This window comes from Oncorhynchus kisutch, unplaced genomic scaffold, assembly GCF_002021735.2.
Source record: "Oncorhynchus kisutch isolate 150728-3 unplaced genomic scaffold, Okis_V2 scaffold1134, whole genome shotgun sequence".
In the NCBI taxonomy this organism is placed as follows: Eukaryota; Metazoa; Chordata; class Actinopteri; order Salmoniformes; family Salmonidae; genus Oncorhynchus; species Oncorhynchus kisutch.
The window spans coordinates 51,082-70,874 of NW_022263079.1; the positions used below are offsets into that span (position 1 = coordinate 51,082).

Consider the following 19,793-nt stretch of genomic DNA (forward strand, 5'->3'; position numbering starts at 1 on the left):
CTCCATTATGGCTCTGTTCCCTAGACTACAGTCTGACCTCCATTATGGCTCTGTCCCCTAGACTACAGTCTGACCACCTCCATTATGACTCTGTCCCCTAGACTACAGTCTGACCACCTCCATTATGGCTCTGTCCCCTAGACTACAGTCTGACCACCTCCATTATGGCTCTGTCCCTAGACTACAGTCTGACCACCTCCATTATGGCTCTGTCCCCTAGACTACAGTCTGACCACCTCCATTATGGCTCTGTTCCCTAGACTACAGTCTGACCACCTCCATTATGGCTCTGTTCCCTAGACTACAGTCTGACCACCTCCATTATGACTCTGTCCCCTAGACTACAGTCTGACCACCTCCATTATGGCTCTGTTCCCTAGACTACAGTCTGACCACCTCCATTATGGCTCTGTTCCCTAGACTACAGTCTGACCTCCATTATGACTCTGTCCCCTAGACTACAGTCTGACCACCTCCATTATGGCTCTGTCCCCTAGACTACAGTCTGACCACCTCCATTATGGCTCTGTCCCCTAGACTACAGTCTGACCACCTCCATTATGGCTCTGTCCCCTAGACTACAGTCTGACCACCTCCATTATGGCTCTGTTCCCTAGACTACAGTCTGACCACCTCCATTATGACTCTGTCCCCTAGACTACAGTCTGACCACCTCCATTATGGCTCTGTTCCCTAGACTACAGTCTGACCACCTCCATTATGGCTCTGTTCCCTAGACTACAGTCTGACCTCCATTATGGCTCTGTCCCCTAGACTACAGTCTGACCACCTCCATTATGGCTCTGTCCCCTAGACTACAGTCTGACCACCTCCATTATGGCTCTGTTCCCTAGACTACAGTCTGACCACCTCCATTATGGCTCTGTCCCCTAGACTACAGTCTGACCACCTCCATTATGGCTCTGTCCCTAGACTACAGTCTGACCACCTCCATTATGGCTCTGTTCCCTAGACTACAGTCTGACCACCTCCATTATGGCTCTGTTCCCTAGACTACAGTCTGACCTCCATTATGGCTCTGTCCCTAGACTACAGTCTGACCACCTCCATTATGGCTCTGTCCCCTAGACTACAGTCTGACCACCTCCATTATGGCTCTGTCCCCTAGACTACAGTCTGACCACCTCCATTATGACTCTGTCCCCTAGACTACAGTCTGACCACCTCCATTATGGCTCTGTCCCTAGACTACAGTCTGACCACCTCCATTATGGCTCTGTTCCCTAGACTACAGTCTGACCTCCATTATGACTCTGTCCCTAGACTACAGTCTGACCACCTCCATTATGGCTCTGTCCCCTAGACTACAGTCTGACCACCTCCATTATGGCTCTGTCCCCTAGACTACAGTCTGACCACCTCCATTATGGCTCTGTTCCCTAGACTACAGTCTGACCACCTCCATTATGGCTCTGTCCCTAGACTACAGTCTGACCACCTCCATTATGACTCTGTCCCCTAGACTACAGTCTGACCACCTCCATTATGACTCTGTTCCCTAGACTACAGTCTGACCACCTCCATTATGGCTCTGTTCCCTAGACTACAGTCTGACCACCTCCATTATGGCTCTGTCCCCTAGACTACAGTCTGACCACCTCCATTATGGCTCTGTTCCCTAGACTACAGTCTGACCACCTCCATTATGGCTCTGTTCCCTAGACTACAGTCTGACCACTTCCATTATGGCTCTGTCCCCTAGACTACAGTCTGACCACCTCCATTATGGCTCTGTCCCCTAGACTACAGTCTGACCACCTCCATTATGGCTCTGTTCCCTAGACTACAGTCTGACCACCTCCATTATGACTCTGTCCCCTAGACTACAGTCTGACCACCTCCATTATGGCTCTGTTCCCTAGACTACAGTCTGACCACCTCCATTATGGCTCTGTTCCCTAGACTACAGTCTGACCTCCATTATGGCTCTGTCCCTAGACTACAGTCTGACCACCTCCATTATGACTCTGTCCCCTAGACTACAGTCTGACCACCTCCATTATGGCTCTGTTCCCTAGACTACAGTCTGACCACTTCCATTATGGCTCTGTCCCCTAGACTACAGTCTGACCACCTCCATTATGGCTCTGTTCCCTAGACTACAGTCTGACCTCCATTATGGCTCTGTCCCCTAGACCACAGTCTGACCACCTCCATTATGGCTCTGTCCCCTAGACTACAGCCTGACCACCTCCATTATGACTCTGTTCCCTAGACTACAGTCTGACCACCTCCATTATGGCTCTGTTCCCTAGACTACAGTCTGACCACCTCCATTATGGCTCTGTCCCCTAGACTACAGTCTGACCACCTCCATTATGGCTCTGTCCCCTAGACTACAGTCTGACCACCTCCATTATGGCTCTGTCCCCTAGACTACAGTCTGACCACCTCCATATTGGCTCTGTTCCCTAGACCACTGACTGACCACCTCCATTATGACTCTGTCCCCTAGACTACAGTCTGACCACCTCCATTTATCCTCTGTTCCCTAGACTACAGTCTGAACCACTTCCATTATGGCTCTGTTCCCTAGACTACAGTCTGACCCTCCAATATGGCTCTGTTCACCTAAACTACGAGTCTGACCACCTCCATTATGCTCTGTCCCCTAGACCACAGTCTGACCATCTCCATTATGGCTCTGTCCCCTAGACTACAGTCTGAGCACCTCCATTATGACTCTGTCCCCTAGACTACAGTCTGACCACGTCATTAGTGACTCTGTTCCCTAGACTACAGTCTGACCAACTCCATTATGGCTCTGTTCCCTAGGACTACAGTCTGACCTCCATTATGACTCTGTCCCCTAGACTACAGTCTGACCAACTCCATTATGGCTCTTTCCCCTAGACTACAGTCTGACCCTCCATTATGGCTCTGTCCCCTAGACTACAGTGTGACCACCTCCATTATGACTCTGTCCCCTAGAACTACAGTCTGACCACCTCCATTATGGCTCTGTCCCCTAGACTACAGTCTGACCACCTCCATTATGGCTCTGTTCCCTAGACTACAGTCTGACCACCTCCATTATGACTCTGTCCCCTAGACTACAGTCTGACCACCTCCATTATGGCTCTGTTCCCTAGACTACAGTCTGACCACCTCCATTATGGCTCTGTTCCCTAGACTACAGTCTGACCACCTCCATTATGACTCTGTCCCTAGACTACAGTCTGACCACCTCCATTATGGCTCTGTTCCCTAGACTACAGTCTGACCACCTCCATTATGGCTCTGTCCCCTAGACTACAGTCTGACCACCTCCATTATGGCTCTGTCCCCTAGACTACAGTCTGACCACCTCCATTATGGCTCTGTTCCCTAGACTACAGTCTGACCACCTCCATTATGACTCTGTCCCTAGACTACAGTCTGACCACCTCCATTATGGCTCTGTTCCCTAGACTACAGTCTGACCACTCCATTATGGCTCTGTCCCCTAGACTACAGTCTGACCACCTCCATTATGGCTCTGTCCCCTAGACTACAGTCTGACCACCTCCATTATGGCTCTGTCCCCTAGACTACAGTCTGACCACCTCCATTATGGCTCTGTCCCCTAGACTACAGTCTGACCACCTCCATTATGGCTCTGTCCCTAGACTACAGTCTGACCACCTCCATTATGGCTCTGTTCCCTAGACTACAGTCTGACCTCCATTATGGCTCTGTCCCTAGACTACAGTCTGACCTCCATTATGACTCTGTTCCCTAGACTACAGTCTGACCACCTCCATTATGGCTCTGTTCCCTAGACTACAGTCTGACCACCTCCATTATGGCTCTGTCCCCTAGACTACAGTCTGACCACCTCCATTATGGCTCTGTCCCCTAGACTACAGTCTGACCACCTCCATTATGGCTCTGTCCCCTAGACTACAGTCTGACCACCTCCATTATGACTCTGTTCCCTAGACTACAGTCTGACCACCTCCATTATGACTCTGTTCCCTAGACTACAGTCTGACCACCTCCATTATGGCTCTGTTCCCTAGACTACAGTCTGACCACCTCCATTATGGCTCTGTCCCCTAGACTACAGTCTGACCACCTCCATTATGGCTCTGTCCCCTAGACTACAGTCTGACCACCTCCATTATGGCTCTGTTCCCTAGACTACAGTCTGACCACCTCCATTATGACTCTGTTCCCTAGACTACAGTCTGACCACCTCCATTATGACTCTGTCCCCTAGACTACAGTCTGACCACCTCCATTATGGCTCTGTTCCCTAGACTACAGTCTGACCACCTCCATTATGGCTCTGTCCCCTAGACTACAGTCTGACCACCTCCATTATGGCTCTGTCCCCTAGACTACAGTCTGACCACCTCCATTATGGCTCTGTTCCCTAGACTACAGTCTGACCACCTCCATTATGGCTCTGTCCCTAGACTACAGTCTGACCACCTCCATTATGGCTCTGTTCCCTAGACTACAGTCTGACCACTTCCATTATGGCTCTGTTCCCTAGACTTCAGTCTGACCACTTCCATTATGGCTCTGTCCCCTAGACTACAGTCTGACCACCTCCATTATGGCTCTGTCCCCTAGACACAGTCTGACCACCTCCATTATGGCTCTGTTCCCTAGACTACTGACTGACCACCTCCATTATGACTCTGTCCCCTAGACTACAGTCTGACCACCTCCATTATGGCTCTGTTCCCTAGACTACAGTCTGACCACTTCCATTATGGCTCTGTTCCCTAGACTACAGTCTGACCTCCATTATGGCTCTGTCACCTAGACTACAGTCTGACCACCTCCATTATGACTCTTTCCCTAGACTACAGTCTGACCAACCTCCATTATGGCTCTGTTCCCTAGACTACAGTCTGACCTCCATTATGACTCTGTCCCCTAGACTACAGTCTGACCAACTCCATTATGGCTCTTTCCCCTAGACTACAGTCTGACCACTTCCATTATGGCTCTGTCCCCTAGACTACAGTCTGCACCACCTCCATTATGCTCTGTCCCCTAGACTACAGTCTGACCAACTCCATTATGGCGCTTTTCCCCTAGACTACAGTCTGACCACTTCCATTATGGCTCTGTCCCCTAGACTACAGTCTGACCACCTCCATTATGCTCTGTCCCCTAGACCACAGTCTGACCACCTCCATTATGCTCTGTCCCCTAGACTACAGTCTGGACCACCTCCATTAGTGACTTTGTCCCCTAGACTAGTCTGACCACCTCCATTATGGCTCTGTCCCCTAGACTACAGTCTGACCACCTCCATTGTGACTCTGTTCCCTAGACTACAGTCAGACCACTTCCATTATGGCTCTGTTCCCTAGGACTACAGTCTACCTCCATTATGCTCTGTCCCCTAGACCACAGTCTACCACCTCCATTATGACTCTGTTCCCTAGACTACAGACTGACCACCTCCAGTATGGCTCTGTTCCCTAGACTACAGTCTGACCACCTCCATTATGGCTCTTTCCCCTAGACTACAGTCTGACCACCTCCATTATGGCTCTGTCCCCTAGACTACAGTCTGACCACCTCCATTATGGCTCTGTCCCCTAGACTACAGTCTGACCACTTCCATTATGGCTCTGTCCCCTAGATTACAGTCTGACCACCTCCATTATGGGTCTGTTCCCTAGACTACAGACTGACCACCTCCATTATGACTCTGTTCCCTAGACTACAGTCTGACCAACTCCATTATGGCTCTTTCCCCTAGACTACAGTCTGACCACTTCCATTATGGCTCTGTCCCCTAGACTACAGTCTGACCACCTCCATTATGGCTCTGTCCCCTAGACCACAGTCTGACCACCTCCATTATGGCTCTGTCCCCTAGACTACAGTCTGACCACCTCCATTATGGCTCTGTTCCCTAGACTACTGACTGACCACCTCCATTATGACTCTGTCCCCTAGACTACAGTCTGACCACCTCCATTATGCCTCTGTTCCCTAGACTACAGTCTGACCACTTCCATTATGGCTCTGTTCCCTAGACTACAGTCTGACCTCCATTATGGCTCTGTCACCTAGACTACAGTCTGACCACCTCCATTATGACTCTTTCCCCTAGACTACAGTCTGACCAACTCCATTATGGCTCTGTTCCCTAGACTACAGTCTGACCACTTCCATTATGGCTCTGTCCCCTAGACTACAGTCTGACCACCTCCATTATGGCTCTGTTCCCTAGACTACAGTCTGACCTCCATTATGGCTCTGTCCCCTAGACCACAGTCTGACCACCTCCATTATGACTCTGTTCCCTAGACTACAGACTGACCACCTCCAGTATGGCTCTGTTCCCTAGACTACAGTCTGACCACCTTCATTATGACTCTTTCCCCTAGACTACAGTCTGACCAACTCCATTATGACTCTGTTCCCTAGATTACAGTCTGACCACCTCCATTATGGCTCTGTCCCCTAGACTACAGCCTGACCACCTCCATTATGACTCTGTTCCCTAGACTACAGTCTGACCACCTCCATTATGGCTCTTTCCCCTAGACTACAGTCTGACCACCTCCATTATGGCTCTGTCCCCTAGACTACAGTCTGACCACCTCCATTATGGCTCTGTCCCCTAGACTACAGTCTGACCACTTCCATTATGGCTCTGTCCCCTAGATTACAGTCTGACCACCTCCATTATGGGTCTGTTCCCTAGACTACAGACTGACCACCTCCATTATGACTCTGTTCCCTAGACTACAGTCTGACCACCTCCATTATGACTCTTTCCCCTAGACCACAGTCTGACCACCTCCATTGTGACTCTGTTCCCTAGACTACAGTCTGACCACCTCCATTATGGCTCTGTTCCCTAGACTATAGTCTGACCTCCATTATGGCTCTGTCCCCTAGACTACAGTCTGACCATCTCCATTATGGCTCTGTCCCCTAGACTACAGTCTGACCACCTCCATTATGACTCTGTTCCCTAGACTACAGACTGACCACCTCCATTATGGCTCTGTTCCCTAGACTACAGTCTGACCACTTCCATTATGGCTCTGTTCCCTAGACTTCAGTCTGACCACTTCCATTATGGCTCTGTCCCCTAGACTACAGTCTGACCACCTCCATTATGGCTCTGTCCCCTAGACCACAGTCTGACCACCTCCATTATGGCTCTGTTCCCTAGACTACTGACTGACCACCTCCATTATGACTCTGTCCCCTAGACTACAGTCTGACCACCTCCATTATGGCTCTGTTCCCTAGACTACAGTCTGACCACTTCCATTATGGCTCTGTCCCCTAGACTACAGTCTGACCACCTCCATTATGGCTCTGTCCCCTAGACCACAGTCTGACCACCTCCATTATGGCTCTGTCCCCTAGACTACAGTCTGACCACCTCCATTATGACTTTGTCCCCTAGACTAGTCTGACCACCTCCATTATGGCTCTGTCCCCTAGACTACAGTCTGACCACCTCCATTGTGACTCTGTTCCCTAGACTACAGTCAGACCACTTCCATTATGGCTCTGTTCCCTAGACTACAGTCTGACCTCCATTATGGCTCTGTCCCCTAGACCACAGTCTGACCACCTCCATTATGACTCTGTTCCCTAGACTACAGACTGACCACCTCCAGTATGGCTCTGTTCCCTAGACTACAGTCTGACCACCTCCATTATGGCTCTTTCCCCTAGACTACAGTCTGACCACCTCCATTATGGCTCTGTCCCCTAGACTACAGTCTGACCACCTCCATTATGGCTCTGTCCCCTAGACTACAGTCTGACCACTTCCATTATGGCTCTGTCCCCTAGATTACAGTCTGACCACCTCCATTATGGGTCTGTTCCCTAGACTACAGACTGACCACCTCCATTATGACTCTGTTCCCTAGACTACAGTCTGACCAACTCCATTATGGCTCTTTCCCCTAGACTACAGTCTGACCACTTCCATTATGGCTCTGTCCCCTAGACTACAGTCTGACCACCTCCATTATGGCTCTGTCCCCTAGACCACAGTCTGACCACCTCCATTATGGCTCTGTCCCCTAGACTACAGTCTGACCACCTCCATTATGACTTTGTCCCCTAGACTAGTCTGACCACCTCCATTATGGCTCTGTCCCCTAGACTACAGTCTGACCACCTCCATTGTGACTCTGTTCCCTAGACTACAGTCAGACCACTTCCATTATGGCTCTGTTCCCTAGACTACAGTCTGACCTCCATTATGGCTCTGTCCCCTAGACCACAGTCTGACCACCTCCATTATGACTCTGTTCCCTAGACTACAGACTGACCACCTCCAGTATGGCTCTGTTCCCTAGACTACAGTCTGACCACCTCCATTATGGCTCTTTCCCCTAGACTACAGTCTGACCACCTCCATTATGGCTCTGTCCCCTAGACTAGTCTGACCACCTCCATTATGGCTCTGTCCCCTAGACTACAGTCTGACCACTTCCATTATGGCTCTGTCCCCTAGATTACAGTCTGACCACCTCCATTATGGGTCTGTTCCCTAGACTACAGACTGACCACCTCCATTATGACTCTGTTCCCTAGACTACAGTCTGACCACCTCCATTATGACTCTTTCCCCTAGACTACAGTCTGACCAACTCCATTATGACTCTGTTCCCTAGATTACAGTCTGACCACCTCCATTATGGCTCTGTCCCCTAGACTACAGTCTGACCACCTCCATTATGACTCTTTCCCCTAGACTACAGTCTGACCAACTCCATTATGGCTCTGTTCCCTAGACTACAGTCTGACCACTTCCATTATGGCTCTGTCCCCTAGACTACAGTCTGACCACCTCCATTATGGCTCTGTCCCCTAGACCACAGTCTGACCTCCATTATGGCTCTGTCCCCTAGACCACAGTCTGACCACCTCCATTATGACTCTGTTCCCTAGACTACAGACTGACCACCTCCAGTATGGCTCTGTTCCCTAGACTACAGTCTGACCACCTTCATTATGACTCTTTCCCCTAGACTACAGTCTGACCAACTCCATTATGACTCTGTTCCCTAGATTACAGTCTGACCACCTCCATTATGGCTCTGTCCCCTAGACTACAGCCTGACCACCTCCATTATGACTCTGTTCCCTAGATTACAGTCTGACCACCTCCATTATGGCTCTGTCCCCTAGACTAGTCTGACCACCTCCATTGTGACTCTGTTCCCTAGACTACAGTCAGACCACTTCCATTATGGCTCTGTTCCCTAGACTACAGTCTGACCTCCATTATGGCTCTGTCCCCTAGACCACAGTCTGACCACCTCCATTATGACTCTGTTCCCTAGACTACAGACTGACCACCTCCAGTATGGCTCTGTTCCCTAGACTACAGTCTGACCACCTTCATTATGACTCTTTCCCCTAGACTACAGTCTGACCACTTCCATTATGGCTCTGTCCCCTAGATTACAGTCTGACCACCTCCATTATGGGTCTGTTCCCTAGACTACAGACTGACCACCTCCATTATGACTCTGTTCCCTAGACTACAGTCTGACCACCTCCATTATGACTCTTTCCCCTAGACTACAGTCTGACCAACTCCATTATGACTCTGTTCCCTAGATTACAGTCTGACCACCTCCATTATGGCTCTGTCCCCTAGACTACAGTCTGACCACCTCCATTATGACTCTTTCCCCTAGACTACAGTCTGACCAACTCCATTATGGCTCTGTTCCCTAGACTACAGTCTGACCACTTCCATTATGGCTCTGTCCCCTAGACTACAGTCTGACCACCTCCATTATGGCTCTGTCCCCTAGACCACAGTCTGACCATCTCCATTATGGCTCTGTCCCCTAGACTACAGTCTGACCACCTCCATTATGACTCTGTCCCCTAGACTAGTCTGAGCACCTCCATTATGACTCTGTCCCCTAGACTACAGTCTGACCACCTCCATTGTGACTCTGTTCCCTAGACTACAGTCTGACCAACTCCATTATGGCTCTGTTCCCTAGACTACAGTCTGACCTCCATTATGACTCTGTCCCCTAGACTACAGTCTGACCAACTCCATTATGGCTCTTTCCCCTAGACTACAGTCTGACCACTTCCATTATGGCTCTGTCCCCTAGACTACAGTCTGACCACCTCCATTATGGCTCTGTCCCCTAGACCACAGTCTTACCATCTCCATTATGGCTCTGTCCCCTAGACTACAGTCTGACCACCTCCATTATGACTCTGTCCCCTAGACTAGTCTGACCACCTCCATTGTGACTCTGTTCCCTAGACTACAGTCAGACCACTTCCATTATGGCTCTGTTCCCTAGACTACAGTCTGACCTCCATTATGGCTCTGTCCCCTAGACCACAGTCTGACCACCTTCATTATGACTCTTTCCCCTAGACTACAGTCTGACCAACTCCATTATGACTCTGTTCCCTAGATTACAGTCTGACCACCTCCATTATGGCTCTGTCCCCTAGACTACAGCCTGACCACCTCCATTATGACTCTGTTCCCTAGACTACAGTCTGACCACCTCCATTATGGCTCTTTCCCCTAGACTACAGTCTGACCACCTCCATTATGGCTCTGTCCCCTAGACTACAGTCTGACCACCTCCATTATGGCTCTGTCCCCTAGACTACAGTCTGACCACTTCCATTATGGCTCTGTCCCCTAGATTACAGTCTGACCACCTCCATTATGGGTCTGTTCCCTAGACTACAGACTGACCACCTCCATTATGACTCTGTTCCCTAGACTACAGTCTGACCACCTCCATTATGACTCTTTCCCCTAGACCACAGTCTGACCACCTCCATTGTGACTCTGTTCCCTAGACTACAGTCTGACCACCTCCATTATGGCTCTGTTCCCTAGACTATAGTCTGACCTCCATTATGGCTCTGTCCCCTAGACTACAGTCTGACCATCTCCATTATGGCTCTGTCCCCTAGACTACAGTCTGACCACCTCCATTATGACTCTGTTCCCTAGACTACAGACTGACCACCTCCATTATGGCTCTGTTCCCTAGACTACAGTCTGACCACTTCCATTATGGCTCTGTTCCCTAGACTACAGTCTGACCTCCATTATGGCTCTTTCCCCTAGACTTCAGTCTGACCACTTCCATTATGGCTCTGTCCCCTAGACTACAGTCTGACCACCTCCATTATGGCTCTGTCCCCTAGACCACAGTCTGACCACCTCCATTATGGCTCTGTTCCCTAGACTACTGACTGACCACCTCCATTATGACTCTGTCCCCTAGACTACAGTCTGACCACCTCCATTATGGCTCTGTTCCCTAGACTACAGTCTGACCACTTCCATTATGGCTCTGTTCCCTAGACTACAGTCTGACCTCCATTATGGCTCTGTCACCTAGACTAGTCTGACCACCTCCATTATGGCTCTGTCCCCTAGACTACAGTCTGACCACCTCCATTGTGACTCTGTTCCCTAGACTACAGTCAGACCACTTCCATTATGGCTCTGTTCCCTAGACTACAGTCTGACCTCCATTATGGCTCTGTCCCCTAGACCACAGTCTGACCACCTCCATTATGACTCTGTTCCCTAGACTACAGACTGACCACCTCCAGTATGGCTCTGTTCCCTAGACTACAGTCTGACCACCTCCATTATGGCTCTTTCCCCTAGACTACAGTCTGACCACCTCCATTATGGCTCTGTCCCCTAGACTACAGTCTGACCACCTCCATTATGGCTCTGTCCCCTAGACTACAGTCTGACCACTTCCATTATGGCTCTGTCCCCTAGATTACAGTCTGACCACCTCCATTATGGGTCTGTTCCCTAGACTACAGACTGACCACCTCCATTATGACTCTGTTCCCTAGACTACAGTCTGACCAACTCCATTATGGCTCTTTCCCCTAGACTACAGTCTGACCTCCATTATGGCTCTGTCCCCTAGACTACAGTCTGACCACCTCCATTATGGCTCTGTCCTCTAGACCACAGTCTGACCACCTCCATTATGGCTCTGTCCCCTAGACTACAGTGTGACCACCTCCATTATGACTCTGTTCCCTAGACTACTGACTGACCACCTCCATTATGGCTCTGTTCCCTAGACTACTGACTGACCACCTCCATTATGACTCTGTTCCCTAGACTACAGACTGACCACCTCCAGTATGGCTCTGTTCCCTAGACTACAGTCTGACCACCTTCATTATGACTCTTTCCCCTAGACTACAGTCTGACCAACTCCATTATGACTCTGTTCCCTAGATTACAGTCTGACCACCTCCATTATGGCTCTGTCCCCTAGACTACAGCCTGACCACCTCCATTATGACTCTGTTCCCTAGACTACAGTCTGACCACCTCCATTATGGCTCTTTCCCCTAGACTACAGTCTGACCACCTCCATTATGGCTCTGTCCCCTAGACTACAGTCTAACCACCTCCATTATGGCTCTGTCCCCTAGACTACAGTCTGACCACTTCCATTATGGCTCTGTCCCCTAGATTACAGTCTGACCACCTCCATTATGGGTCTGTTCCCTAGACTACAGACTGACCACCTCCATTATGACTCTGTTCCCTAGACTACAGTCTGACCACCTCCATTATGACTCTTTCCCCTAGACCACAGTCTGACCACCTCCATTGTGACTCTGTTCCCTAGACTACAGTCTGACCACCTCCATTATGGCTCTGTTCCCTAGACTATAGTCTGACCTCCATTATGGCTCTGTCCCCTAGACTACAGTCTGACCATCTCCATTATGGCTCTGTCCCCTAGACTACAGTCTGACCACCTCCATTATGACTCTGTTCCCTAGACTACAGACTGACCACCTCCATTATGGCTCTGTTCCCTAGACTACAGTCTGACCACTTCCATTATGGCTCTGTTCCCTAGACTACAGTCTGACCTCCATTATGGCTCTTTCCCCTAGACTTCAGTCTGACCACTTCCATTATGGCTCTGTCCCCTAGACTACAGTCTGACCACCTCCATTATGGCTCTGTCCCCTAGACCACAGTCTGACCACCTCCATTATGGCTCTGTTCCCTAGACTACTGACTGACCACCTCCATTATGACTCTGTCCCCTAGACTACAGTCTGACCACCTCCATTATGGCTCTGTTCCCTAGACTACAGTCTGACCACTTCCATTATGGCTCTGTTCCCTAGACTACAGTCTGACCTCCATTATGGCTCTGTCACCTAGACTAGTCTGACCACCTCCATTATGGCTCTGTCCCCTAGACTACAGTCTGACCACCTCCATTGTGACTCTGTTCCCTAGACTACAGTCAGACCACTTCCATTATGGCTCTGTTCCCTAGACTACAGTCTGACCTCCATTATGGCTCTGTCCCCTAGACCACAGTCTGACCACCTCCATTATGACTCTGTTCCCTAGACTACAGACTGACCACCTCCAGTATGGCTCTGTTCCCTAGACTACAGTCTGACCACCTCCATTATGGCTCTTTCCCCTAGACTACAGTCTGACCACCTCCATTATGGCTCTGTCCCCTAGACTACAGTCTGACCACCTCCATTATGGCTCTGTCCCCTAGACTACAGTCTGACCACTTCCATTATGGCTCTGTCCCCTAGATTACAGTCTGACCACCTCCATTATGGGTCTGTTCCCTAGACTACAGACTGACCACCTCCATTATGACTCTGTTCCCTAGACTACAGTCTGACCAACTCCATTATGGCTCTTTCCCCTAGACTACAGTCTGACCTCCATTATGGCTCTGTCCCCTAGACTACAGTCTGACCACCTCCATTATGGCTCTGTCCTCTAGACCACAGTCTGACCACCTCCATTATGGCTCTGTCCCCTAGACTACAGTGTGACCACCTCCATTATGACTCTGTTCCCTAGACTACTGACTGACCACCTCCATTATGGCTCTGTTCCCTAGACTACTGACTGACCACCTCCATTATGACTCTGTCCCCTAGACTACAGTCTGACCACCTCCATTATGGCTCTGTTCCCTAGACTACAGTCTGACCACTTCCATTATGGCTCTGTTCCCTAGACTACAGTCTGACCTCCATTATGGCTCTGTCCCCTAGACTACAGTCTGACCACCTCCATTATGACTCTTTCCCCTAGACTACAGTCTGACCTCCATTATGACTCTGTCCCCTAGACTACAGTCTGACCACCTCCATTATGGCTCTGTCCCCTAGACCACAGTCTGACCACCTCCATTATGGCTCTGTCCCCTAGACTACAGTCTGACCACCTCCATTATGACTCTGTCCCCTAGACTAGTCTGACCACCTCCATTATGACTCTGTCCCCTAGACTACAGTCTGACCACCTCCATTTTGACTCTGTCCCCTAGACCACAGTCTGACCACCTCCATTGTGACTCTGTTCCCTAGACTACAGACTCACCAGCTCCATTATGACTCTGTTCCCTAGACTACAGTCTGACCACCTCCATTATGGCTCTGTTCCCTAGACTACAGTCTGACCACTTCCATTATGGCTCTGTCCCCTAGACTACAGTCTGACCATCTCCATTATGACTCTGTCCCCTAGACTACAGTCTGACCACCTCCAGTATGACTCTGTCCCCTAGACTACAGTCTGACCACCTCCATTATGACTCTGTCCCCTAGACTACAGTCTGACCACCTCCATTATGGCTCTGTTCCCTAGACTACAGTCTGACCACCTCCATTATGACTCTGTCCCCTAGACTACAGTCTGACCACCTCCATTATGGCTCTGTTCCCTAGACTACAGTCTGACCACCTCCATTATGGCTCTGTTCCCTAGACTACAGTCTGACCACCTCCATTATGGCTCTGTTCCCTAGACTACAGTCTGACCACCTCCATTATGGCTCTGTTCCCTAGACTACAGTCTGACCTCCATTATGGCTCTGTCCCCTAGACTACAGTCTGACCTCCATTATGGCTCTGTCCCCTAGACTACAGTCTGACCTCCATTATGGCTCTGTCCCCTAGACTACAGTCTGACCACCTCCATTATGGCTCTGTTCCCTAGACTACAGTCTGACCACCTCCATTATGGCCCATCCCCCTAGACTACAGTCTGACCCTAACCCTAAAATACCATAAATTACTCCTGTACCTCTCTGATTCAGAGGGGTTAAATGACTCCTGCACCTCTCTGATTCAGAGGGGTTAAATGACTCCTGCACCTCTCTGATCCAGAGGGGTTAAATGACTTCTGCACCTCTCTGATTCAGAGGGGTTAAATGACTCCTGCAGCTCTCTGATTCAGAGGGGTTAAATGACTCCTGCAGCTCTCTGATTCAGAGGGGTAGACCATTCAAAACCAAATTTGGGTATAGATTACTACATTGGGAGAAACATGCCTGTCTACTGTGTGTGTCTGTCTGGCTAGTCATGTGTTATATCTAGTAACTGGTATAGAGAGTAGAGGGATGTGTCTGTCTGGTTAGTCATGTGTTATATCTAGTAACTGGTATAGAGGGATGTGTCTGTCTGGTTAGTCATGTGTTATATCTAGTAACTGGTATAGAGGGATGTGTCTGTCTGGTTAGTCATGTGTTATATCTAGTAACTGGTATAGAGAGTAGAGGGGGTGTGCGTCTGCTGTCTGCCTTAGAGGGATCACTAACATTTCCAAGACCGCTAGTAACCCCCCTCCCAACCCCCCAGGTATAAGGACTACAGAGAGCCTCCATGGTCAGCTGAAGCCTACCAGTTCTCTAAAACCTACTGGGCCGTCCTTGCTGCCAGACTGGCCTTCGTCATCCTGTTCCAGGTATAGTACCACAAATAGCAGGGACACCTATGAACATTTAAACATTACTTTAGTCAGGAGATATTCTATATGTACAGTACCAGTTTGGACACCTACTAGCCACCCTTTGCCTTGATGACAGCTTTGCAAACTCTTGGCGTTCTCTCAACCAACTTCACCTGGAATGCTTTTCCAACATTCTCGAAGGAGTTCCCACTTTTGCTGAGCACTTATTGGCTACTTTTGCTTCACTCTGCAGTCCATCTCATCTCATACCAAACCATCTCAATTGGGTTGAAGTCAGGTGATTGTGGAGGCCAGGTCATCTGATGCAGCACCATCACTCTCCTTCTTGGTCAAATAGCCCTTACACAGCCTGGAGGTGTGTTGGGTCATTGTCCTGTTGAAAAACAAATGATAGTCCCACTGAACACAAACCAGATGGGATTGAGCATCGTTGCAGAATGCTGTGGTAGCCATGTTTGTTAAGTGTGCCTTGAATTCTAAGTCAATCACTGACCGTATCACCAGCAAATCACCATCACACCACCTCCTCTTTGCTTCACGGAGGGAACCACACATGCGGAGATCATTAGTTCACCTACTCTGCGTCTCCCAAAGACACGGCGGTTGGAACCAAAAATCTCAAATTTGGACTCATCACACCAAAGGACAGATTTCAACCAGTCTAATGTCTATTGCTCATGTGTTTTGGCCCAATCAAGTCTCTTCTTCTCATTGGTGTCCTTTAGTAGTGTTGTTTTGCAGCCATGAGGGCCTGATTCATTCTCCTCTGAACGAATGATACACAACTGATTGTCTCAAACGCATTAAGGAAAGAAGTTCCACAGATTAACTTTTAACAACACCTGTTAATTGAAATGCATTCCAGGTGACTACCTCATGAAGCTGGTTGAGAAAATGCCAGAGTGTGCAAAGCTGTCATCAAGGGCAAGTGTGGCTACTTCGAAGAATCTGAAATACTTTTTGGTTACTACATGATTCCATATGTGTTATTTCATAGTTTTGATGTCTTCACTATTATTCTACAATGTAGAAAATTGTAAAAAAAAAGATTTAGAAAAAAAACTTGAATGAGTATCAAACTGACTCTGGAACAGTTACCTGGTACTGTATGTAATATCAAACTGACTCTGGAACAGTTACCTGGTACTGTATGTAATATCAAACTGACTCTGGAACAGTTCCTGGTACTGTATGTAATATCAAACTGACTCTGGAACAGTTACCTGGTACTGTATGTAATATCAAACTGACTCTGGAACAGTTTGGTTGGACCACTTGTGGTTGCAGTGTGGTTGGACCACTTGTGGTTGCAGTGTGGTTGGACCACTTGTGGTTGTAGTGTGGTTGGACCACTTGTGGTTGTAGTGTGGTTGGACCACTTGTGGTTGTAGTGTGGTTGGACCACTTGTGGTTGTAGTGTGGTTGGACCACTTGTGGTTGTAGTGTGGTTGTATTTTAGTCACAGTGGAGCATTTATCAGATGATTCAGTACATCACCAACCAGTTTAACAAACTCCTGTCTTCTGTTGTCGCTTTGTGCTCCATCCTTCCTTCAATCTCCACCCTGACGTCCATGACACTGTCTCCATCAGAACCTGGTGATGTTCCTGAGCCTGCTGGTTGCCTGGGTGATCCCAGACGTACCGAAGAACATCAGTGAGCAGCTGAAGAGAGAGAAGACTCTGCTGGTGGACGTGTTCCTCCGGGAGGAGAAGGAGAAGTTCCACCTCCTCCAGAGCCTCTTCTCCTCCAAGGACCAGCCCAGCCAGGGTCACCCCGACACGGCCCACTTCCGTACTCTACCCCTAGGCCTCTCTCAGGGCCTAGGCCAGCCCCCGGGCGGAGAGGGAGGGGAATCCCGGGTGAGATGCAGGGCTGCCAGTTTCAGCCAGTTCACCAGACAGATGTCCATGTCTCCTAGCAACGACGCAGCCCGACACACAGCGGTCTGACACGCTACTGTAGTGGTTGGATACAAACATTCTTTATCCCCACAGGAGAGGTTCAGACACTAGTGTGGTAGCTACATGGAGTCTGAATGCTGTGATCTCTCACCCATGTAGACTTGGTGTTCTCTTTCTGAAGCAGTGTGATGATGGAACATACTGATCATGGACTTGTTCTTCTGGCCGGATAATCTACATATTCTTGACCATTGTATGTTAATCTGCATGATGAGAAGTGACTGTATAGTTCCCTTAAGGAAAAACACCTTCAGCCTGACGGTCTTCTCTGAGAGAGCTTCCCATGTCTGGAACACACATGGAGCTGCTGTTTACGGTACCTTCACCAATAACCTAAAGACATGGCTAACGGACAGTCAGGTGTGTCAACACCATCCCCCAGCTGTGTAGACCTGCTTTCCATGCTGTCTGCTATACAGTCTTGGCTCTTTTTCTGTCATGCTGTTTGGTTTCTATTTGTGTTGTTGCTTTCTGTCTGTCTGTGTTACTGATCATATGTTGCTCTGTCTGTCTGTCTGTCTGTGTTAAGTGTTACTGGTCATATGTTGCTCTGTCTGTCTGTCTGTCTGTCTCTGTCTGTCTGTCTGTGTTAAGTGTTACTGGTCATATGTTGCTCTGTCTGTCTGTCTGTCTGTGTTACTGGTCATATGTTGCTCTGTCTGTCTGTCTGTCTGTGTTAAGTGTTACTGGTCATATGTTGCTCTGTCTGTCTGTGTCTGTCTGTCTGTGTCTCTGTGTGTTACTGGTCATATGTTGGTCTGTCTGTCTGTCTGTGTCTCTGTCTGTCTGTGTGTTACAGGTCATATGTTGCTCTATCTGTGTTACTGGTCATATGTTGCTCTGTCTGTCTGTCTCTCTCTGTCTATCTGCGTGTTACTGGTTATGTTGCTCTGTCTGTCTGTGTCTCTGTCTGTATGTGTGTTACTGGTCATATGTTGGTCTGTCTGTGTTACTGGTCATATGTTGCTCTGTCTGTCTGTCTCTGTCTGTCTGTTACTGGTTATATGTTGCTCTGTCTGTGTTACTGGTTATATGTTGCTCTGTCTGTGTTACTGGTTATGTTGCTCTGTCTGTGTTACTGGTCATATGTTGCTCTGTCTGTGTTACTGGTCATATGTTGCTCTGTCTGTGTTACTGGTTATATGTTGCTCTGTCTGTCTGCGTGTTACTGGTCATATGTTGCTCTGTCTGTCTGCGTGTTACTGGTCATATGTTGCTCTGTCTGTGTTACTGGTTATGTTGCTCTGTCTGTGTTACTGGTTATATGTTGTTCTGTCTGTGCTTATTGTCTGTCTATATTGTTATTGGATTTGTTTTTAATAACCTTCCCAGGGACTCGGGTCGAAAATTAGCTGGGTAATGTACATGTTGAGGTTCAGAATATATAACTGGGTAATGTACATGTTGAGGTCCAGAGTATATAATTGGGTAATGTACATGTTGAGGTTCAGAGTGTATAACTGGGTAATGTACATGTTGAGGTCCAGAGTGTATAACTTGGTAATGTACATGTTGAGGTCCAGCATGTATAACTGGGTAATGTATAGAATATCAAGGTCCAGAGTGTATAACTGGGTAATGTACATGTTGAGGTCCAGAGTGTATAACTGGGTAATGTACATGTTGAGGTGTTAGCATCTTTCACATTTCACAGGTGTTAGCATCTTTCACATTTCACAAGAGGGGACATTTGGTCCATATTCTTGCCTGTAACTTGGAAAGAGAGGGTGGAGCTCTTCGTTCTTCGTCTCTTCTCTTAAAGCCCATGCAGTTGTTGAAAGTGTATTTTTAAATCATCATCATTGTACTGCTAATAAATCACTGTTTATTTCATGAAAATAATATATTTTGGTAATTTATTTCCCTGAGCCTCATTTTGCCATTGAAATGCTCAGTCTGATCATGTGGCCGTGTTGATATAAATGTAATATACAGAGCCCTGATTGGCAGATAGGATGGTCCAGACTTGGGTTTCCCAAACTCAGTGCTGGGGCCCCTTGGGTGGACCTTTTGGTTTGTCCCCCAGCACTACTCCGCTGATTCAGATAATCACAGCTTGATGATGAGTTGGTTATTTG

General features: G+C 48.7%; 1 protein-coding gene across 1 annotated transcript; it reads left to right on the forward strand.

Moving 5' to 3' along the window:
* The first annotated feature begins 15,617 nt into the window (after positions 1 to 15,617).
* On the forward strand, positions 15,618 to 19,554 carry LOC116364967 (anoctamin-2-like). Its single transcript, XM_031817732.1, has 2 exons — positions 15,618 to 15,745; positions 17,344 to 19,554. Exon 2 carries the CDS (start codon positions 17,353 to 17,355, stop codon positions 17,701 to 17,703), a length of 351 nt encoding a protein of 116 aa, XP_031673592.1. The 5' UTR covers positions 15,618 to 15,745; positions 17,344 to 17,352; the 3' UTR covers positions 17,704 to 19,554.
* Positions 19,555 to 19,793: the final 239 nt, after the last annotated feature.